Genomic DNA, 24,369 nt, shown 5'->3' with positions numbered 1-24,369 from the left:
GTGCAGAGGTCTGTCAAGGTGCCAATGTCATAGTTGTCTTTCTGTTGTTACTTTGTTTCAGTACCAATAAACAATACAGGCCGTAGAAAGTGGGGGAAAAGGCTGGTGATGGGAAAACCTTCTCAGGATTCTTTTGATAACAGGCCACTTGATAATGTTTCAGCCCCAGCTGGCCTCTCTGATTACAACCCGGGAAGATTTCTGTTTTTAGTCCCTTGAGGAAAGTTGGTAGTGGGAGCTGAGACTTGTGATTGTTGGGCGGAGGTCTGGTTTGCGAGGGTAAGGGGGACCCTCAGGGTCAGGCAGAAGCAGTCCACCACCGAGGTCAGTGATGGGCAGCAGTGATGACTGAAGCAGGACGTGTTGTCCTCAGCTACAGGCTCCACACTAGAAGCTCACTAGTACACTGTGAAGCCTCAACAGGACCAGGAGGGCTGTGTGATCCTTGGGTGGCCCTGCCCGCATTCCTTTGTTTCTTTGGACACCAGGAAAAGGCACAATTCTGGTGGAAAACACACCCATTTTGATTGTGCTTTTTTTTTTTTAAAGAGTTTTCATTACACTTAGATATAAAACTTACATGTAAAAGAGATATTTGCAAGAAAATTGAAACATATTGAAATCTGAGAGAAAGTCATTGGATCAACCTCTCTGTTAGGTCTCTATTATCTCTCCCTACTGCCCTTGATTGCTGATCACTCACGGTATCCCAGCTGTCAGAGGAGTCACTCGTCAATCGGCATTATTTCAGAAGACCCAGGGACTGCCATCTATGAGTCTAATAAAGCATATACCTGAAGGCTGTGGCTCTCAAGGGCCACAGTAAAACGAGTACCTGAAATGCTGATTACAGTGGAGGGAAGCAGATGGTCTCTAGCATGAACCTTCCTGAAGACAGGTTGGCCTAGCAAAAGGACAGGCAGAAAATCAGCAGGATGGATCACATTGCTTAGCTCTCAGTGCCTTTTGAAATTAGTAAGCAAAACCAGCACCTAGATGCACACACTGCAAGCCATGTTAGTGTGGCTGGTTACAGGTCACCCCCTGTAGGCCACAAGGGGAAGTTCTGTTGGTTACCAATGGAGATTGCCACCCACAAATGGGAGGTAAATGGCCCATAAGACAAACCCAATCATGCTCGATTAAGTTTGATGGATGAGATCATGAATCTCTTTCCTTGGGGTAAGAGGTACAATCAGTATAGCAAGTGTTTGAAATGGATGAGCCAGGTCCTTCAATAACTGATTCCAGAGGCATCATAAAACAACAGAAAGCACTTGGCATAATGACTTGTGTTCTAATTTTTGAAGCCGATTGGTTCCACCTATATAGAAGGCCATCTTTTCTATTTTCCCACCATATAAATGCAGGTAGTATCTACTCCATTTATGTCACACGTTTCTTTGAAGGTCAGGGAATATAGAACCCTTATGAAGGTGCTCACTACATCCATTTCCTGTGCAGACTGGAAAGCGTCATATATGTTTCCATGGAAGAAGGACAAGCCATTATCCCCCCCAGCAGATCCTTTAACCAGGCCTCTGAGTTTTACTGTACTTCTTGTCCAGGTGGTTGCAAGGTCCACTCGTTGTCTTCATCTATAAAGAGCTACCGAGAATGAAACTGAGAATCTTGAGATTTGGACTCAGGGCCAGCCCCTGCCACTTGTTTTCTATTTAAATATGGGCAAGGAATTTTGCCTCTTGGAGACACAGCTTTCTTGATTATAAAATAAGGCAAAACTTTGATGGAGGGGCTTTACTCCTCTAACCCATACATTGGAGTGGTAAAAGTGTTTTCAAATGTCAGCAGTCTCAGTGTGGCCCATTTAAATAGACATGCGCATCTTAAGTCTGTTACAAGACCATAGAATGTCAGAAGAGCAATATTAAGGACATATATTGAATGGCATAAAATTTTAGGGAGAGCTATAGTTGCATGTCTTAGAAGTTTAGGGGAATCAAATACACCTCTCCAGATTTAGTCAGGATACTGAATTTTATTTAAAGTTATCTCTACTTATGTAATTTAATTTTCCCTTTGGGGCATTTTCTTTTATGCATCCTTTGACTTTCATTCATAATGATGGCTCTTTATAAGACGCAGTTGTATAGACTGATAAAGGGCCCAACGTATAATGTAAAGATGAAGGGAGAAGGAAATGGTTCGTACTATAGGACCAGCCAAATGACAGCTAGTGGTGGGATAATCACCAAAGGGCCTTTCACTCAGAGTTGAAAAGGTGGCTGTCAGCATCTTGGATGAGTGGTTTGTGGTAGGTTAATCTTTTTGAACCTTTCTTTTTCTTTCTGTAAGGGTGCACAATAGAGTCTAACAGAATGGGGATAAAATAATATTCATTATAAACTCAAATGAGTTATGATGTTGTCATAAAACCATAAAGTCAGAGGGGTATGAGTTCATAGGTTTAAACACAGGTCATTTGGTAAGACAAGGGCTAGAACAGCAGGTGAAGATTTGCAAATTTCAAAGGCACCTCCAACATTCAATGTCTATTACTAACAAGGTCTCAAATATTGGTGTGAGGCTGTGAACCAAATGGATTCTTTTTTTTTTTAGTTTCCATATATACTATTTCTAAATTTCACATCTGTATTCATCCATGCAAGTTCATGTAAAACCTGCAGGCTAAGTCCAAAGGCTACATTAATTCTTCTCTTCCTCCTTGTACCTCAAAGCCTTGACTTCAAAGTTTCAATGTGACTTCAAAGAAAACTCTTTAGGCCTTGTTGCCAATTCTCACTGTGCAGACCTAAGCTGCAGAAATTTCTTAGAGGCATCAGTAGCAACTGAACCTGGTATTTCTGGTTTTATGGGAGAAGGAGAATATGAAATTAGACAATATCCAGATAGGTCAATGTAGATATTTCTAGAGAGTTCTGGAATAATCCTCCCATTATAACTGCATTGACTTATGTATTGGGAGATGTCAACAATGAACGGACTTGTTATTTTGGTTAAAGTTCCAGCCATAGGGAGGACCCAGGGAACTACTCATACTGTAGAAGCTTTCAGAGAAAGAGATTGTATCATGTGGGATGCAGGATACAGCCAAGGCAGGAAATGCTGATATGAGGAATATGGAAAGCTATGGATATGATCTGTAAGAAAAGAAAATGAGGATCCTACTGACTGGGATACTGAATGGGTGGGTGGTTCAAGTGGCATGAAAAGAAAGCCTTAGAAATGAAATCTTCACATGTATAATGCAAGATGGCCAGAGACATACATGCACTCTGGACTGAAACTGCGTAAAGTCTCAGCAGGTTGCATAGAGTGTAAGGAGCAGCTATTTGATGTGCTATTTCTAGAGACTATGGTTTACTTTAGAAAGATAATCCACAGCGCCATGAAGGTAGGCATGTCAAATTTCTACCATTTTCAACTCTCTCAAGGGAAGCTGTTCATTCTGAGAGTATATATATATATATATATATATATATATATATATATATATATGTACTTGGATGCATGGACAAGTCCTGGAAGGCCGAATCTGGAAAATCTGACTTGGGAGAGGCTCGGCTGAGTCGGATTCAGGGATTTCTGTAAGGAGATGACCCTGTTTAACATTTTAAGTATTTCTAATTTCTGTGTCTCTGAGAGTCTACGAGTCATTCTGTCATTTACGGGTGTCTAGGGATGAGTAGGGGGCAGTCATCTATACAGAACTGCCATGCATAGAAAGTTCTGCTCTGGGCTGAACCACCCTGGCACTCAGTGTCCGTGACTTAATACTAACAGAGGTTGATATCAACCCCCAAGCCTATCACAGTGTCCTCATTACTAGAGATTTTGGTAATATGTCCTTCAAAATATTTTTCTAGTTCTCTGATTTACCATTTGCACAACACATTGGAAAATTGTGGTGTTTGCCTCACATATTACAAAAGGCCATCTAAGAAGTGGGTCTCTAGAGACATTTTCAACCTGCAGCTTCGGACAAGTTTGAGCCATCACTAGGTAGTCACCTTTCCCTCTAAATCTGCAGAAACGATCCTGAAACAGTGAGAAGGTGTGCAGGGTCGAAAGACGCTGACCTTAGGAATCATTTCCACCTGTGCACAAGAAACTAGCTTTGGAGATGGCAGAGTTTTGAAATTAAAGATTTCAAGCTTTCTCACTGGGATCTTGAATGCTTATGGATGGCTTTGTAAGGCACCTCAACTAGCAGAGAGAGTTCTTATTACCATGCTGTTAGTACTAAGCTAAGTGACCAAAGAAGGGCTTGGATTGTTATCCTCTTCCAATGTGGCATTGTCTGCTTTTAGGACCCTGTTGATCTCGGGCCATGAACTTTGTGTGGTTGTCATATCCACCATTGGGAACCAGCAATCCTGTCTTTCTTATTCTGGTACACTGTGCAGCATCTATCAGAGTATAAGGCAAATTCTTGGTGCTATGGGGGTACCTGTAGATTAGTTCCAAAATATGAACAGTTAGAGGCTGTCCCTGTGAGTTTTCTTACAAATAAATATCACACACACACACACACACACACACACACACACACACACACAGTCTGTTGTTAATGTGTAAAATCAACCAAAGTATAGTAAGGGACACACGTAAATATTAATTCAGGCTACATTTAGTTTGGTGTTTAGGCTATCTGGGCAAAAGTAAGAACTTTTAAAAGGCATTGTCTTACCATACAGGTATTTTCCTAAATTAAAAAGAATTAAAACAAGAAAATAATTTTTTAAAAATATAATGTTGACATTGACATAAAACTATAATTAGGTGGTATTAGACTTGAAAAATTCATACCTGTTAATGTGAAGCCACCTAAAAAAGAAAAAAGAAAAGAAATGTCATAATTTAATTTACATTACAAATAACAAGTACTAGTGACATTAAGATGCTTGATAACCCACTTGACTTATGAAAACCTGCCAGATTTATAATTAAGAAGAATATTAAAAGTTCAGTCATAACTGAACACATTCTCTCAAGATTATGCAATTTAGTGCATAATTGTAGTTCTTGTGAATACCCGAGGAATCACTGGCCCTCTAAAATGTCTATATACACTAAATTAAAAATATGATATGAATCGTTTGGCACCAACCAAAATGAGGCCAACATTTTTAAACAAAACTCTGGCCAATCCACAGAGATAATAATCCAGAGTTACGGTATCATCTCAGAGAAGTAGAAAACAACCTATGAAAATGGAAAGGAAATGCAAGAAATGAAATGCTTACCAAGCTCACTCAACAACAGGGCTGTGAAGGAAACAGACAGAGACAGACACAGAATAAGAGACCAAATGAATAATGAAAGAGGAATATTAGCAGAAAGAAATCCAGGCAGTTTTTGCTAGAGTGGGGGAAACCATCGCTTAAAAAAATGTGTGCCCCCCTATGGAATGCAATGTTGGGGACATTTCCAAATAAACTATCCCAATAGGAATATTTCTGTGTGATTGAAAAAAATCCTTATATTTTTATTATATGTCTTTATGTATCTCATAAGATATTTCTCCCGCAGTAGTTGGCAAACAGTGCATACAAAATCTAGTGTGAATATTAGAGATGGTAATCTTTAACTCGGTTTGAGTTGGGCCTCTTCCAATAAATACTGCCTGAGGGCTAATATATCAAATGCTTGGAAGCTGTTAACGACTAAAGACCTCAACTTCCTCTCAACAGGTAAAAGTCCCCAGAAAAATCCATCAGATTGTCCTCCTGGAAGATTTTGGCCCCGGTAAAGTTCTCTCTGAATATTTTACTTGGAAGATATTTTGACTCCTCCAAAATCGGGTATGCTCTTTAAATTCTCAAGTCCTAAGAAGCCCTAAATTGACATTTATCTGTGTGCCTTTGTCAGTAACTTGTACACATTAATAAACTGACCTAAATGCTTTCTACTGGACATATAACTCCAGAGGAATTGACAGGGTGAGGAATGTGGGCCAATCTATAATGTAGCTGTTTAAATTGTATTCTTTAAGTACAACTGGGACGATAGCACTTTATTTTAATTAAAGTTAACCTGCTAAGCAAGTCAAATTAAAGACTTCCAGGGTTGCCTACAGGAATATTACAAGTGCTTGCTTTCGGTCCAGTTTTCCGTGTAGATTGGTGGTGGATTCAGAAGGAACCTAGGCAAACGATATCAGTAAGCTTATTCATACTGAGAAAAATTCATCTGGCTAGTATAAAACAGGACAGCACCATCAAGGAATTTTAATTTGCTTTTATGTGAGGGCATATTTTACTAAAATGACAATCAAAAGAGCTGAATCCAAGACACTCCTCCTTGCGATAAAAGACAGCTCTTTGGAGGAACACATTCAGAACAAAGTGCTTCTTCCTAGCTGCTAACGAGGCATCTTTGATCCCATCTTAGGATGACATAGTTTTTTTTTGAAGTCTCTTTTCTTTCTGTTTACTGACTATGGGACTTATTAAATGAGTTGCATTAAAATGACTCCCAAGCGATCCTTTTTCCATCACTTCTGTTGCCATTTCGTGCTGAAGTCAAGCATGTTAGAAAAAGAACTTTTTTTTTCCTCAGATGGACTCTGAGGTCAGTGAGTTCTTGGAATGTGAGATTGTATTTCTGCAAATGACAAGCCTACACAGGAATTAGGCATATATATTGCATTTCTTGCCCTACATTTAAAAAATTAAATGAAATTCTCCTTTTCCATTTGAAATTGAATCTATTATAAAGTAGGGAATAGTTAGGATCAGAATTAGCTTCTCTTTTGCAAATGTTTCTAAAACTGTGAGACCCAACAAAACCTAATTATGAAATTCTCAAAGAATTAACAAAAATGTTTTAAAAAATCTAGTTATAAGAATAACACTGTTCAATTTTTTCTTATTATTATTCATATTAAAATTGTATTAATTCTGTAAGTATCAAAAGATTTTGGAGTATGGGTAGGATTAGTGTAAGTCAGGGTTAAGTATCTACAAAACTGATCTCATACATATGACTGTGGTTTCATATGTATGGTCCTTTATTTGTTAGAGTTTATTATTATTATTATTATTATTATTATTATTATTATTATTATTGCCACTGAGAGATGATCTTGCTATGTAGTTCAGGCTGCCCTTGAACTTTTCATCTCTCCTCCTTATTTCCCAAGCACTTGAATCACACGCGTGTGCCATCATGTTTAGCTTTATGGGTAAGTGATGTATTTGATGATACAGAAGATGTCATATCAAAATAAGGACATTAGCATATTGACAGCGTGAGTCTTAAGGCTCCTTGTTCTTATTCATTGCTTTCTTAAAAGGTGGAGCTGGACAGATTGGCACACACTTCTCAGTACTTTGGAGGTTGAGGCAGGAGGATCAGCTCTAGGCCATCCTCAGCTACATGAGACCTTGTCTCAAAAATGAAAAGACAAAAGAAAAAAAAAAGCCCTCCCCAAACCAGATTCTCTAAGAATCCTGATGACTGAATTTTCTGTAATTTCTTATAAGTTGCCATTAGATCCATGCACCCTTCATCTGCCATGAATATTCAGGTGGGCTTGCTTTTCCTTCTACTGTCATTGACAAGATATGTCAGGATTTATCGCTAGCACTTGAAGGGTGAGTGAACCTTTGTAGCTGCGCCTTTAAATGGTTCTAAAGTGGCTGACAGCAGAGAGCATTCTCTTATCTCCTCATTCCTGAATTACAGAAATTCTTCCAGGACTTGTTAATATTTAGCAACTCTGGTGGCAATGAAGGTTAGTCAGTCCTTCCTGGAGAAAATGGGAATTGCTTGGTGAACTTCTAAGGGAAGGGAAATGAACCCGCTAAGCTTAAAGGCAATGGAGTTTAGTACTGGAAGCCGAGGAAGAGGAGAGAGTTAAGTGTGAGAGTAGGGAGACAAGAGAGGGAGAAGAGTACACTTTCTCGCTGGTATGTCTGTGTTTACTCTCACACCTTTCATTCCTCTTCTTATCCATTTTGGCTCCTCAAGCACAAGGGAGAAACTGCACTCTTTCTCATATTCCTCACGATCAAATATTCTAATGGTAATGATCTTCCTGTGGGGACACAAGACAAAGGCAAAACAAATGGTTGGAGTCACACACTCATGCTCTAGATGTCCACCAAGCTGAATGTTATTATGATGTTACGGAGAGAGAACTGGCAGCACATGACCTTCGGGCGTATGTAAAAGGGCATCTTGGGTGCTCTTCACTGGTCTCCCCTGAGGTTTCTGTGTGAATGGATGGCTTGCGTAAATCCATCTGCTGCTTCCACAACTAAGAAAGCTGGCTTAGAATTTGAACATGGCAGAGTAGCTGTGCCAATTTCCTCAGCTTTGGAGGCCTGATTGATTTTGCCCCAAATTAACTTTCAGACTTGCATGGTGCACAGTGGCCATAACTGGCTCATGGAGCCACAGTTCTGGCCAGCTGCTGCCAGCATGAGCACTATGCCCTGTGACATGCGTGCGGAGGTATGTGTGCATTGTCAGTCATGTTCTGAAGAACACAGGCGTCCAGGGAGGCACAGGCAGCAGAAGCTGTTGGACTCAGCCCTGGAGCTGCTCCCCCACCTTTCTTCTCACTCATCTCCACCAGGCGGGGCTCTCCAATCTCAATGAAGAAGGTCTTGTTTTTCTCATACTCCTCATCATCAATTACCTTGACTGCAATTGTTTTGCTGAAACAGAGAAGAACAGAAATTGACGAACAGGGGAAGAGGCATGCAGAGCGACATAGGCAGGAGGAAAGCAAGGTTAGAGAAGTTACCAGGAACATAGTTCCTTGCCCTGGGTCACAGAATTAACTTGGGCAAAGGACAGTTGTCAACATTAGTAAGCTTGTCATTGGCATGAGAAAGAAAAGCAGAAACACAGATTCTAGTAAGAAAAGAAAAATGTTTATTAAAGTATTGAAATCTTGTGTTGTTTTAGCTGTGTCCTGAAAGCCAGTGTTTTAGAACAAAGTAATACATTACAAAAGGGCTAGTGAGAACTTTCCAGGGCTAAGGCACCCAGTCTGGTGACTTGAGTTCTATCCATAGAAACCACCTGCTAGAAGGAGAGAACTGACTTCAGCAAGTTGTCCCCCCACCGTCACTCATTTGCCATGGCAGGTACACCCCCATACATACATATCCACACTCCTCCAACATACACACAAATAAATAAAGGGAATAAAAACACAATAAAATATTAACAGAGATGTTATCCTAAGTGGTGGGGTAATTTTCCCTTTCTATGTGTTTTACTTTATTTCCAAGCATTATATTTTAAAATTTTTTGTTGCATTTATAACACAATTACATTATTTTCTCTCTTCCTTTTCCTCCCTCCAGACTCTCCCATATACTTCTCTTTTCTTAAAAAAAAAGTCATGGTCTCCTTTTCCATGTAATACATGTGATAATATATACATTCTATATGTATATATGTGTGTATTTTATTCTATGTCATGCATAGAATATATTTCTTAAATAAAGAAAGAGAACCTGCTCAATCTGCATAATGTTACTTCCACATATAACTTTTCAGGGATGTTCATTTGCTATTAGACAACCAATTGGTGTGCTCCCATGTGTAATATTTTATCATTACATTTTATTTTGATTAACACAATATATGTGTAAAAGCATTATAAAAGAGAATAAAATCTCTTCTATCTTTCTCCCTTGTGTCTTAGAATCTAACTTGTTTAAGTTCCTTGGAAGTTTTTCATGTTTTGTTTACATTCCTAAAGATGGAAACTCTTTCACACAACTGTGTCAAAAGTGTGGTGGCAGGGAGGGGACAACTGCTTATGTAATTATTTTTATCCCGTTCCAAGCTGACTTTCAACTTTCATTAAACTATGGCATTTATATTTTTTCAATGTCATAATACATTGTGGTGTTTCAAGGAGAATTATTGCTGCAATCCAGCCTTCAGGAATGTGTGCCCTATGGTCCTATGGCTCTGAGTGATTGATGAGTAGACAGCACAACTGCAGATATTATGCAAATCTAAACTTCCATAATGATACCATATATAACTCTTGATGAATCTGAAAATAGATCATTCTAATATTACCTTTTAACTAACAAAGTTTAAGTGTGGTATATATTACAATTTAGCCAGAGCCTCCTAAATACTGATTTAACAAGATTTTGAAAATAACATTTACTGAGATAATATCTAATTAAAGTTTGTGAAAAAATAGGTTTACATAAAAGGAAGTTTTAGTGATATGGAGATTCTTTAATTTTGGTAACATTTTCTGAGTCTTTTTGAAAGAGACGGGTCCATAATCTTGCTTTTAGTTCCTTGATGAAATCTCCCAGGTTTCACTTAGGTACAGGCTTTCTAATGATCGTTTGTCCTTTTATTCTAGCATGAAGAAAAGAATAAAGGAGTTCTCTGAATTTCCCAGCACCTTGTTCCAAATGTCTAACTCTTCCTTTGTAGGTTCAACATTGTGAAACAGAGACCAGACCTTGGAGTCTCATATTGTCCTTCCCTTTCCCAGCTAGAGAACATGCATGACACTGACATCCCAATTTCTCCCTCCTAAGAAGCCAGGGCTCATTTGTGTTCCAAAGACCACGGCGGGTGAACAGCTAGAAATGACTATTGTTAACAATAATTTCTCAGTGCAGATATTTATAAAACTATCAAGAGTATGACAAATCCCGATGGCCTACATATACAGCTCCTGCCTAATTGTTAGAATATGTTTCTAGATTTCACCTATTTAATATATATTATATATAATTACGTGTGTGTGTGTGTGTGTGTGTGTGTGTGTGTGTCTGTGTCTGTGTGTGTATACAAACCTGGAACTAGAGAAATTCCCAGGAACCCATAGGATGACCCCTGCTAAGACCCTAAGCAATAGTGGAGAGGGTGCCCAAACTGGCCTTGTCTTATAGTCAGATAAATGGCTATTTTAAATATCATCATAGAATCTTCATCCAGCAACTGATGGAAGCAGATGCAGAGGCCCACAGCAGAGTTCTCAGCTGAGCTCCCAAAGTCTAGTTGAAGAGTAAGAGGAGTGAGAAAAAGAGCAAAGAAGTCAAGACCGTGATGGGTTTACCCACTAAAACAGCTTACCTGAGCTAATGGGAGTATACCAATTCTGGTCTGACAGCAAGGGAACCAGCATAGGACCAAACGAGGCCCTCTGAATGTGGGTAATAGTTGTATGGCTGGGGTAGAGTGTGGGGTCACTGGCAGTGAGACCAGGATTTATTCCTATTGCTTGTACTGGCTTTTTGGAACCCATTCTCTTTGGAGAGATACCTTACTCAGCCTATATATAGTGGGGAGGGCTTTGATCCTGCCTCAGAGCAATGTGCTAGACTTTGTTGACTCCCCATGAAAAGTTTTACTCTTTCTGAGAACTGGATAGGGGTGGGATGGGAGAAGGTAGAGGGAGTGGAAACTGGGATTTGTATGTAAAATGAGAAAAGAGAGTCTTTTAAAAAATAAATTACCAAATTAAAAAAAAACCAAATAAGCAGCAAAAAAAAAGAAAAAAAAAAAGTCAGTTGACCTGACTATCTTGGAAGATTTAGTTCTTAATTTACATCTGGAAAATCCAAAATACTATAAGAAGCCCAAGAGGGCTTATATGGAATTCTGGAAGTGTACTTTCTTTTTGAAAATTAGAAATCATCTGTTCTTTTAGGTTAGCTTAAATTTACCATTCAAAACTCGACCAAAGTTCTCTCTTTCTCTTTACAAAACTTATGTTCTCTGGGTATTATTTTCTACTTTTCATTTTGCAATCTTAACCTGGGATTGCGCGTCTGTTCTGGAACAAGCAACGTCATGAGAACAGGCGAGGAAATGCAAAGGAAAGCAAAGGTGCCGTAGTAGCTATTGTCCTTCGAACCGATGCCTCGGCATTCATTGTAGACACCCTTCACGGCAGGGAGCATCAAACTGGAAAGCCCCCAGGATAACAAGTCAGGTTGACCCATACGGTATTCCCAGCCCCGCAGTGTGTCACAGATACAATTGTACTAAAGAAATAAAGAAAGCCTAGTTCATATACAGGCAGTAGCCTTTCTAGGGAGCCAGTGTATAGGAGAGACACTGGTTTTATGCCCAAGTGACAATATACCGATTTATTCAGTACCCCAAATCACCCACTGACATCTTACTTGTTATCACTGCAGAAGGTCATTATTCTTCTACCATCATGTGCTAGTTGGCCTTAAGTGCCAACTGGATACAGCCTAGCCTAGTTGTCAACTTGATACAGCCTAGAACCAGCTGGGACACTGGTTTCAATGGAGGAATCACCCAGGTCAGGTTGAACTGTGGGAATATCTGTGGGGGACTTGATTGTTAATTGAGGTGGAAAGACCCATCTTCACTGTGGCGGTACATGTCATGGGCTGAGCACTCAACTATGCTACAGAAGTCAAAGCTGAAAGCAGTAAGCAGGTCGTGGGGGTGCATTTGTTTCTCTCTGTTCTTGATTGTGGGTGTGATGCGATCACTGCTTAAGTCCCTGCCTTGACTTCTCTGCAATAATGGACTGTAGCCTGGAATGGTAAGGTAAGAAAAGACCCTTTGTCCCCTACATTGCTTGGTAGTCAGGGTACTTAATCATAGTAACAGATGAAACCAGAGCACACTGCAATAGCTTTATTTTCTGTACCCCAAGACGATAGCTACAATAGCCCATGAAACTTGTTTGCAATTTATCATTGGAGCATCTTTATTCATCAGGATCAGAATTCCCTGAAAATATTTCAGCATATTCCCTGAAAATATTGGCAACTGTGATATGGAAAATAAAAGAAATATATCTATATAAAAGAAAAATATCCATATATGCCTTTCTAAAGACACCTAGAATAGATATCATTTGCATAACAGCATATCATTTCAACATCATTAGAGACAGAATCAATAATGCCCTTGGCAAGAGAAGCTGTTAAATTATATATTGATTTAGCTTCTCTAGTACAGTAAAGCTATTAATAGGAAATGTGATTATTAAAGGCCATTTCAGTCAATCTAAAGTAGCAAGATGAAGTCAGCCCTGAGTTAATTCTCTAAATCAAGACAGAATAGTCAGGAACCATGGCTTGTTATGTTCATCTTTTACTTCAGAACAGAAGGTAGCAATGGTGAAACTAACCAATATAATTTTCCTGAGAAGCACCCTACTCAGCTGCCTTTTCTCACTCAGTCGAGTCCAACCCTTGAAGACCAAGCTTCCAACTCATCTACCACAGAGCATGCTGCACGAGCTGGGACTGGTTTGGTGCTGACTGTAGCCAGACTGTCTGGATAATCATTGAAAGCATGCTCTTGCTTCCCAGGATTTGGCAATAGAAATGGAGTCTCAAGGATCAGGGAGTCATGAAGTCCCACTGACACACCAAAACCCCATTATAGGATGCTACTAGCTTTTCTGCTTTGTTCACCCATAGAAGGCTGTCCGAGAAATGCTATTTCTTTCAGTTGACAGGATGACAAAATCAAGCCTGAAAGAGTTGGGTAAACATAGTCCTTTAAGCAAACAGAACTCACACATTATTGCTCTGATGAGGAACGAATAGAAAAACAAGTGCCTTGCTATTTTCAGCAATCATGACTGTTCTAAAGACAGAGAGGAGAACTCACTTGATCCTTTCCATTCTTAACTACAAAAATGTCTTTTCTAGAAACGAATAAAACAGTTGAAAATCTTACGGTAACAATAAAATATTTCTCAACGGGACCAAGACGTTTACAGAAACTGTTTTCATTTCATTTCTGAAGCTTCAGCTAAGAAAGGAGCTATTTAGTTGAAAATTTCTGATCTTGCTGTTACCTTTCATGTATACCCACCAATGTGATTCTATTTCTTAGTCCCTCTTATCTGATGGCTTTCATAGGACTCAACTTCAAACAGACTACCAGAGAGTCTTGTGGTGAGTCACCGATGAAGGAAAGAAAATCATGACTTTCTTAGAGGTGGTTGAAACAGAAAATCTTGTTAAAATATACTTTAATTTTCATTAAGCTAGAGTGACATTCCTATTTCCTTTTTTTAAAAAAATTAATTTAAATTTTACTTTGTCTTTCTGTGGTTTTATTTTTCTAGGTCTGCCCTTGGTGTCAGAAGAAGATGGCAAGAAAAAGATGAGCCTGGAGATTAGAGAGGAGGAATTCCTTTCCGGATTCTAACACTGAAAGTTTCACTGAGAACATCACAGATTTGGATGCATCTAATGAGCAATCCAGGTTGAAACACAACACAGGAGTATTGTTTTTGCCTTTCACTGAATTCTGTGGTGTACCTGGGAGTTGTCTTTCCTCCCAGCAGGCAACCTTCATGACATAGGCGAGAAAAATCCCTTTGGCTCCCAGGCAGCAGCGCTTACACTCGTGTAGAACCAGTTCCCTCTCAGCAGCAGATAGGAACTCTGTCACACGTTTCACACAATATTTGTCACAGAGTAAATAAAAACTAAGATGTCAATGGCACCAAAGACGGTGCTGTCTCCTCTCTCTTCCTGGTTCCCCAGAAAGCCTTTGAGTCTTGTGAGGAAGAGACCACGTGGGGGGGGGGGGGAGGAACTGGGACTTAATGCACATGCTCACTCTACTTTCACTCTTAGAAGTGTTGCCGGACTGACCACAAAGATCCCTGCAACTTCTCAAGTCACAAGTGAGGTCCATATCGCCTGTACCTGAAGTGAGTCTTCAGGAGAGCGTCACACAACTCAAAAAGACAAACAGACTGAGCACCCAGGGGAGAAGAATCTGAATAGGTATTTCTCTAAAGAAGAGACTCAAATGGCCAATACATGCATGATTAGCCACCAGTGAAATGCAAGTCCAAGATGCACTGAGATACCAAGTCTCACCAGGATGGATGTGATGAAACCGGTAACACATTAAGTGAGAATGTGGAGAAATTAAGATCTTCATCAACTACCAGCAGAAATGCAAAGGAGTACAATGAACAGTTTGGAAAGGTTCTCAGATGTTTAAAGAGAGAGTTGCCACAGGGCCAACAATTTCACTTCTAGGTGTGTAGAGTCACCAGAGGACCAACAATTCCACTTCTAGGTATGTGGCAAAGAAAATAAAAATTGGAAACAAGACAAGAATTTATCAACAAATGGATGAATGTAAAAACAGGATCTATTTACAAAACAGAATATCACTTGGCAATGTAAAAGAAGGAAGAATTGATATTTACTAAGGCATAGAAAAACTTTAGAGAGCATATTCAGTGAAAGAAGCAAGGCACCAAAGATGATATACTGTATAATTCCATTTGCGCGCACGCGCACACACACACACACACACACACACACACACTCCTGAATGGGCATATCCAGAGACAGAGAATATATCAGAAGAATTTCTCTAGGTTGGTAAAATGCCATGGGTGAGTATGGAGTTTTACTTTATGGATAAAGTTTCTGAATTTGATATGAGTGATGGTTGCAAATTCCGAGGACATACTAAATCCACTGAATTGTATATTTTTTAAATCGATTTGCTGCTGTGGTATCTGTGGTTTACCGCAAAGGCCAGTGCTGGGGAAAATAAAAACCTGCAAATTTGACAATATATCAGTCTTCACAGAGGGCTGTTTTCTTGGGTGAGAATGTGGAAGGCTATGTAAAACTTTCAGTAAAGCCTCCAATTCTGCGAGTATTGCCAAGAAGAAGCTGGGGCGCAGCATGCCAGGAGACAGGGCAAGCCATTTATATCAAAGTTAAGTACCTTGTCTGTGTCTGTCAGCTCCACTTCCCCTCAGACCAGGGTCTCAGCAGCATCCTTACTGAAAACTGCCTGCTTCCCTCAGCATCAAGAGCTGCCAGCCTCCTTTGACATGCTAAGTATTTCTGGTGGCTGTTACCCCAGGTCTGGCTTCCAGGGCTTATTTCCTTCCCCAGGAGTCTAAGGTTTTATGAAAATGCTAGAAACAGCACTTGTTTGAAAAGGAAAAGGCTCTAATCATAGGTTATGTCTGCCCCCATAGGAGGCAGGCGCCACGCTCACCCACCACCGCTGGCCCTCTCCAGCTCCCTTGTTGGCATTCATTTCTTTCTCTCCACAAAGAGCAAGAAGAGTGCTCTGCATGGCTTAAATTCCTGTTAAACTTTAAATTTTTCCCTCCTCTTCCAGAACTGATCAGTGAGCTGCTTTTTGATTTGGGCTTAGGGGAAGGGAATGAAAGTCAGAGGAGACTCCTGAATAGATACTAGCTATTTTTCCTTAAGTGATCTAAATCAACTCTCTCTTCTTGTAAACATTCCAGATATGAACAGGTGGCTATTCCTGTCTATACTAATACTCTTATGTTATGGTTAGGAAGCTAGGGAGAAACGTTAGGCACCGACTCCTCAGGGAATTTAATATCCCACGCTAAGATGGTGGCTGGAAATCTACCCGTGATTCCATCTGTTTATTCTTTTGAAATGGCGAAAGTATGCAGAAGAAGCTCTTATGACTGGGTGCCTCACTGGGCTCTGGAGCTTTCTTGTTCGGGTAATTGAATGGGTTCTACCTGGCTTCTCTCAAAACATTGAAGAAACAGTTTATTAAATGGGAATAATAGACCTCACACAGGGCAATTATGATATGTTTGCAGTGCTGTGATGATCAAATAATGAGTGTTATTATTAATGAAGTTTGGCTGATGGAGCTCCACAGGTTGTTTCAAGATCAGATGGTAAATAATTTTTGTAAAGGGTAGTAAATGTTAGGCTCTTGTTCTTTAAGTATGGTGGGGACAGAGGCTCCGTGGTACGACATTACCTAGATGGAAAGTAGTGGCCAATCTTTGAAGTTCTTCTTTGCTTGTCTGCCCAGTCATCAAAGGGGTAATTGGAAAATGGTGGGGATTGAAGTCAGGAAACAACAAATGAAGTAGGGGGCAGTCCCCACCAATCCACTCTCAGCTACAGCTCTGGACCACACCCTATATCCTGAGATAGCCAAGTGCAGGACCCTGAACTCAAAGAAGCAAGGAAAACACAATGTCGTTGTGATTAGCTTTGCATTTCCAGCTCGCTGGGTCCTCATCCACCACCAGTCGCATGTCGCGTGTCTGAAGTCCCTCTTTCTGGAGCTCCTTCTGTGAAATAGAGCCTGGCAAATAGTGATGCTACAGGGCTGTCATTTAAATAGACTCTGAAGATGAGAGTTCCTGAAGTGGCTAAATCAAAGTGATTCTCCAGGACTGTCATTTGCACCCTGATCTCTTTTGCCTCGTTAAGTGGTAACTGAAATCATTGCTTCAAACAGAGTGCGGGACAAAGACAGCTAAAATCTTGCTGCTCCAGGGAGACCAAAGGAATATCCAAGGATCCTGGAGTAAAGATTTTCCAGAACAACTTGCCCTTTTTTATTTTCCTCTGTTCATGTTTTAAATGAAATGGCAAGAACTTGATTTTTTTTAAAAAAAATGAAAACAGTTGTAGAAGGAGCGGTGGGCTGTGTCCCGCCACCCGGCTAGCTTTACCCAAAATAATTACACGGAAACTGTATTCTTTTAAAACACTGCCTGGCCCATAGTTTCAGCCTCTTATTGGATAATTCTCACATCTTCTTTTAGCCCATATTTAGTAATCTGCGTAGCACCATGAGGTGTGGCTTACCAGGAGAGATCTTAACCTGCATCCATCTTGGAGAGGAGAAGCATGGCGACTGCATATGGCGACTGCCTGAAGCGTCTCCCCAACTCCTTCTTCCCACAATTCTGTTCTGTCTACTCCGCCTACCTAATTTTCTGTCTCTTAAAGGGCCAAGGCAGTTTCTTTATTAATAATGAAAGTAACACATAGACACTCCTCCATCAAACAGTAACAAATAATTTATCCTTGTTTCTGCTTCTTTAGCTCTCAGTTATAAACTTTAGTCTCAGAAGATATAGCCAACATCTTGGCTCATGTCTGTAATCACAGAAGTCTGGGGGTGGAGGCAGGAAGACGGAATTAGCCTGGGCTACATGGCCAATGGCATGTCAGGTTGGGCTACAACATAAAATCTTGGCTCCAAGACAAAGTAAACAAAGTGAAAACAAATTTTTAACAATCAAAATCCTCTTGAAAACATGGAAGCAAACTGAGAAACTCACAAGTTATCCTTCTTGAAACAAACAAACAATCAAGAGAACCATGAGCAATGGTCCTTCCCCTGGAAGATACCTTTGACGATTTCAGGTGATGCTGCAGGAATACAGCACCACTGTTCCAGTAACTAGTGCACTAGACATTCTAGTACCTATGGAGTTCTGATCTAATTTAACAGGATACCAATGAAACTACTCTAGCCAAGTCTATTAAGAAAAAGAGACAAAGGTATTCTGGAGACTGTCCATAACTTTATGATATTTACATATTAACCTAATGATTACCTTACTCAGTTGGAGTCAGTAATCATCAGTCTTAAGGGAGTAAATATGTAAGGAGCCAGGGATTGTTATTAAAGGCCACATGCTGAGACAATTATCCATTCAGTGAAAAATAAAATGGATCAAGGATCAGACATAATGGTTGGCCACGATGGTTGAAATTTGACAAAATAGACCTTGGCTTATTTTTACTATTTAAGAACATTTGTATTGTAGACTCTATGAGAGAGACACACTTTGAACATAATGATGAAGGATTCTCAGCATCTTCAAATGTATTCATGGATCGGGGTGTAACTTAAGGACAGAATGTTATCTTAGCATGTGCAAAGCTCTGACTTCAAACTTCAGTAACTTCTCCTGCTCCTCAACATAACATTCCCTAATTGGTTTTCAAGATGCTATATACTTCTGTAATATGACATTGTTTGCTGTACTTGAAACTAGCTTTTCTAGAAAACATTATCTTGATGAACACCTCAACATTGAGGCTAATATTAAGAGTGTCTTGTGGAAAGCTAGGAGCCGCACTGCATGCCTGTAAACCTAGAGTTTAGAAGGATTGGGAGCCTGAAGACAGTCGTGAGAACATGATAAGATTCTCAGAGTAGGGGGAAATGAAGGGACAAAGAACATCTTTTCTCTGCCAAATAATACATTTCTTAGGTTCAAGATTAGAAACTATTATCAGCCCCTCAATTTCAATCTGCCATGTCCTTCTTTCTGTGGGTGGTTTCCTTTTGGCCTATGGGTCACCAGACTGAGAGGGGAAGGGGCAATAGTGGCAATGGAAAGCTTTGCAGGCAGCCATGAGCACAAATGGAGACATCCCTCCCAGAGGCAGATTTCAGTGGATCAGCTCAACTTTGTTCTGGAGTATAAGGAATATATAGGATTGGTAGCCTGAGGACAAACCCTAATTTGCATTAAGCTATCACAAGGTTCCTAGCACAAGTCTACGTTATATGTGTGGCAAGGGAGCCTCCTAGCAGGGATCTATGTCAGGGTTCAAGCTAAAGATACGATAAACATCTGGTTTAGAGACAGAGATCTGGTTTAGAGACAACTTTCAGACAAGTCAGTCCTCCAGGCTCAGGGACATTCTTCAGATAAGGGCAGGTAGATACAGAAAGTTTTGCTGGAGGGAAGAAGTCCCATGATACCGAGCTATTGAGATAGGCTGCCAGGCCTTGGAGAGACTGCAACCTCTACCAGCCAACAAAAATCTTCCAACAGCCTTCTGTAAGAACTTAGAATAATATGAATATTGATAAAATATTAAAATAAAATGAAATTGATAAGGCTCAACTGCAAGGAAGGCTATTTCCCCAAGCTTTCTCCAAAGCCCTCCTTCATCAGCATTAGACTTTTCCCAAAGATTATTGCTTTTAGACCTTATTTCATATATATATGTATGTATACATCATATACATATATATATATTGCTCAAAGTAAAGAGTTTCTGGGGAAAACAACAGAAGGATTGCACTCTTGGAATGCTGCAAGTCAGCCCCAGGAATATGCTGAAAACATCTCAGGAGCCTGCTTTTGAATTGTTGATAGATCAGTTGGACTTTCCTGCATCTTTAAACCTGTATTCTTCCCTTTTTAAAATTTCCTCTCTTCCCATCTCCATAACCACAGAAGACTGCAGCAAACTAATCTCTCTGCATGCGCTCGCATAAAATATGCATAGAGACAGATACCAAATACTTTCTTGAACATAGCAAGAATAAGGCAGGAAGCCGTGAACTGACGCTGATTTTTAGATTCCACATTTCTGTTCTGTGACTTCGTGTGTGTCCGTGTCCACATGTGTATCAAATCATGCCTGCATATGTTTAAAATACATGTGGAGGTCAGAGGACAGCTTCCAGCGTTATTTTTTTTAATGTTGTCTACCCTTTTTGAGACAAGGTTTGTTATGGGCCAGAAAGTTTGCAAGTAGGTAAGGCAGGCTGGCCAGTGTGCCCTGGTGGTGTGCTGCACCCTCCTCAGTGGTGCTGGGACTACAAGCGTGCACTGCCATGTGCAGCTTTCCTAATGCAGGTTCTTGAGATGGGACTCAGGTCCTTGTGCTCCAAGGCAGTTGCTTTTCCCACCAAGCCATCTCAGCTCAGCTCTCTTTGTTTAATATTTGAGTGCTACTTTACATTAAATTAAGCTTTCCATATTTCTCTCTCTAGGTATACATTTTTTAAAAACACATCTTGATTTTAATTCTGTGTTTCATGGTATATACCCATTGTTTATGAAAAATTGGGTAACAGAAATGTTAGCTAACAAGCGAGGTGTAAGGTTGGAAGGCTAGGTGGGGTTCAGTTTTGCTTATGACAAAGGAGTCTTCTAACAAGTTCCTAGGTGAGTTTAAATTGTTCTTATGTTATTTTTCCCATGAGTAATTACCAATAATAGTAGTTATGTCAATGGGCCCATGATTCAGAGCATCTCCACATTATTGACAAGGTGAAAGGACTTAAGAAGCCTTCTCGGCGGTTAGACTCGGGTGGCTGGCTTCTTGCTTCCTATTTCCTACCTGTACTTACATTTGTCCTTTACTCTTAAAGCTCAAGCTCCTGTGCTGTGAGACAAGCACAATAATAATGTTTATTGCTGGAATATTGTGACAGGCGCCATTTGTGATCCTGGAAGACATTGTGTCAAGTGAAGAAATGGGTCTTTTGCAACGGGACTGTCTGTGGTCTCATGTAAATCACTTCATCTTTGTCTTAATTTCCTCACCTATAGAAATACAATTCATTCATCATCAGGCTGCTAGAGGGTTCGATGAGAAAAGCAGAAGGGACTGGACTCATCGCAAGCACTTATTATCTACAGAGAATAAACAGCTAAGGGAATAGACGTCAAGAAATTCAGGAAAGTCCCATTCCTAACATTAGGAGGAATCAATAAGAGACACACTTGTTTTCTCAAGTCAGATATTCAGGGTAGCTTTAGCTACCTTTCCCTGAAAATCTAAAACAAAACAAAACAAAAACTAATCTTGCACTTGAGAGACCCCCCCCCATCCTTGTTTACCCAAAAGATGGTAAGTTGCCAGTGAGCCCATCTGAATCCGTAGGTTGAGACTCCTTACATTCTTTCTCACTAAGCAGAATCATAACAATGTGACAGTTTCAAGATAATGCATGTTCTTTTACTTAAAACAGTTTCTGGCTTATCTAGATAAGTACTGGTTTCTTGTTAAGATTTAACAAATAGAGAAATGGAAACAAAAATTAGTTAACGGTCTCGATGTTGGGGATCACGGGTGGCGAGTCCACTGTCTCAGGTGGTGTATCCATTAAATGATAGATAGATAGAGGATAGAGGTGGATAGGGGGGATCTGCGATTAAGTCTCTGGTTCTCTCACCTGGACACTTTGAAAATATTTAGCTCCTAATAAGTGGAAAGAAAATCTTGAGCATGTGTTTTTCTTTGGCTGAGCTATTTGGCATTAGGGCTTCAGAGGCGACCACTTTCCTTTTGGTTTCTATTAATATCTGGAATCTTTTTTTGACACTATGGATAGTAACCTCCTTCAGACCCTCTTACTCCACAGGTTTCTATGTGAGTTCTTGTCTTAATTTTGCCATTTGGAAACTTTGTGTGTCCATGCGTAAGAGAAGACACCCTCTCCTTGGTTACTACTAACTTTTGGCTTTAGTTTTTGGGGGAAGGTTTTCAGGATTCAGTTGTCAGTGTTTCCCCAGAAGGCCCTCGTGCCGATTTTACAAAGCCTCACGTTTGCTTCCTAACAAATAATTCTCTCTAAATCACTTGCTCTGCCAAAGCCAAGCCTCCTGTGTCTATTCCCGTTGTCATCAACATAGCATTAGGCGTTGCCATTGAGATTTTGCCTTTGCCTTCCTAACTGCTTCATTTTCTAGTCTAGAAGAAAAGAGAAATCTCCCAATCCTTATCATGGACATCCATGTTCACCTCTCATTAGATAGAGAAGCAAATTGAATTTTTTTATTTGTTTGCTTTATTTTTGAGACAGGGTTTCTCAGTGTATTCTTGGTTGTTCTCTCTGTAGACCAGGATGGCCTCCAACTCACAGAGATTTGCCTGCCTCTGCCTTCCAAGTACTGGGAGTCAAGGCGTGTTCCACATCACCCTTCACAAATTGAAATTTAATGAAATCATCCAATATCTCAAAAACTATTGGCCTCTAGACTCAATGTAAAACTCATTTCCAGACTCTACCTAATTTCGTGTCAGGTATTTGAGTACTTGTTACGCCAGGTTTTTCCTTTCTGGCTAGTGAAGGCAAGTTTACCGCTATTGATAGCAAACCTTTGCTGAGTCTCCCCCTTTCTAAAATTAGACACAAGCTCATGCTAACTTCAGAAGGAGCCACATTTCAGTTGTTCTGTTGGTTCTGTAATCACTGTCTTTCTCACACTGTCCATCATGCTGAGGGGCACTTCATAAATTTAATAGCTTACACAGTGAAAGTTTGGGCTTCCTAAAGTCTGGACGGCTGTAGAGAATCATGGCCTAGACAGTCTTTGGCCTCCAACAAATGCCCATCTACAGACACAACAATGAAGAGCCAAGGAGAAGTAATAAACACTCAAAACTAAACCATCATCGTCTCAGCATCCCTCCCTTCATCCTGGAGCATGTTCCTGCATTGTTCTCTTCTTACTGGGACCAGTGTTCTAGTGCATCAACCCTTACCAAAAACTAAACAAGAAACCCGAAGGTGACTTAATTTTCTTGTGGTAGGAACGGTTAGTAACGGTATATATTTGTATGTGTGTGACACTTAGGAAACAGCTTTCTATTTTTCAAAGGGCCTTAATTTTCTTAATTGAAAGGGACTAATTATGGAAGGGATTGGCTTTGCAGTGGCATCTGAGGATGCCGAGAGGGCGCCTCTATGGGGAAGAGGCCTCCGGAAGAGCTGATGACAACACTTAAGAATTAAAACCAGCATCAATTACGAATCCAAATTGACTTTGCACATCCAGCAGGCACACTGTGGATGCTGATTGAACTTCCCAGTACAGCACCTAGGTGGCCTTTATGACCCTTCCTGGGTATCCCGCTCACCTAAAACCCACCAAAGAGTCATCATTTTCAATCCTTTGTTCTTAATGGAAGGGACTCAGGCTGCTTTATAGGGAAGACAAAATTAACAAGCAACAATTTAGCTGTTCAATGGTTAGAGCAACTTGAAGCTTAAAATCCAAATTAGCAAAGCCAGAATGGACTTTATTAGCTTTGAAGGGAAAACGGGCTTTGCTCCCCCCCCATTCATGTTCCTTGCTCTAATGGATGTTTCCCCCAGTTAAGCTTTAGAGAACCACAGCTAGCTTACAGAATGCCAAAACATGACACTGTTTAATAACACTGAACTATTGGGCCAAACACAGAGAGGAAGTATTTGGTAAGAAATTTGTCAATTAATTATCGACTTCTTTCTGATATGGCTACATTTCAAGTGCACATTGTAGGGGGGATTTTGTAAGTGGTTTTTAGAATAATTTCATTTTATTGTGGGATATATAGTTTGCTTAGGGTCCAGAAAACAAATCTTCATTGTTATTTCAGGATTGAGGTCATTTTGAAAATTCTGTAGGAAGTCTGCATTGTTTTTTGTTCAGAGAATTGTGTGGGCGGAGCCGACATTCATCTAGATTTGTAGCTTTCAGCAGTATGACCTTATCTAGTCACTTTCCATGAATTTCGGTTTCATAAAAAATGAAAGGAGGGAAAATAGATGCAATTCACAGGCTTAATATTAAAAAATGTAATAGCAAATATCGGAAGACTTTCTCATTTAAAACAGTCTCAAATGTGAAGGGCCTTTGTGGTTACAGTTCAGCTACTTCATTTTCTCATTCTGTAACGATGTTTGCTCAGTTTGAATTTGACAACCCTTTTAGTAAACTAAAATTCCTTCAATTTCTTCCAAAAATGTATGGGAAATAATGTCTGAGGGGTGAAATATTCATTTTGGAAAATAAGGGTTTTCTATGTGAATGCAAACGCAGCAACACCTGATGCCTCCCCACGCTTTTATCCTGCCTCG

At 40.0% G+C, this 24,369-nt stretch overlaps 1 protein-coding gene across 2 annotated transcripts in view; it reads right to left on the bottom strand.

The window, feature by feature from the left end:
• The window catches only part of Slc8a1 (solute carrier family 8 member A1), a 279,056-nt gene that overhangs the window by 53,391 nt on the left and 201,296 nt on the right, over positions 1–24,369 (bottom strand). The window contains exons 2-4 of one of the 2 annotated variants that reach the window (XM_038320402.2): positions 7,920–8,023; positions 5,229–5,249; positions 4,792–4,809 (exon numbers count right to left, since the gene is read on the bottom strand). In XM_038320402.2, coding sequence (XP_038176330.1) covers positions 4,792–4,809; positions 5,229–5,249; positions 7,920–8,023 — 143 coding nt within the window. The remainder of the gene's footprint in view (positions 1–4,791; positions 4,810–5,228; positions 5,250–7,919; positions 8,024–24,369) is intronic. The other variant, XM_038320403.2, reaches the window with a different exon arrangement.

Source organism: Arvicola amphibius, chromosome 2, assembly GCF_903992535.2.
Source record: "Arvicola amphibius chromosome 2, mArvAmp1.2, whole genome shotgun sequence".
NCBI lineage: Eukaryota > Metazoa > Chordata > Mammalia > Rodentia > Cricetidae > Arvicola > Arvicola amphibius.
Note: the sequence above shows the minus strand (reverse complement) of the source record. Positions and strands in the feature narration are given on the sequence as shown.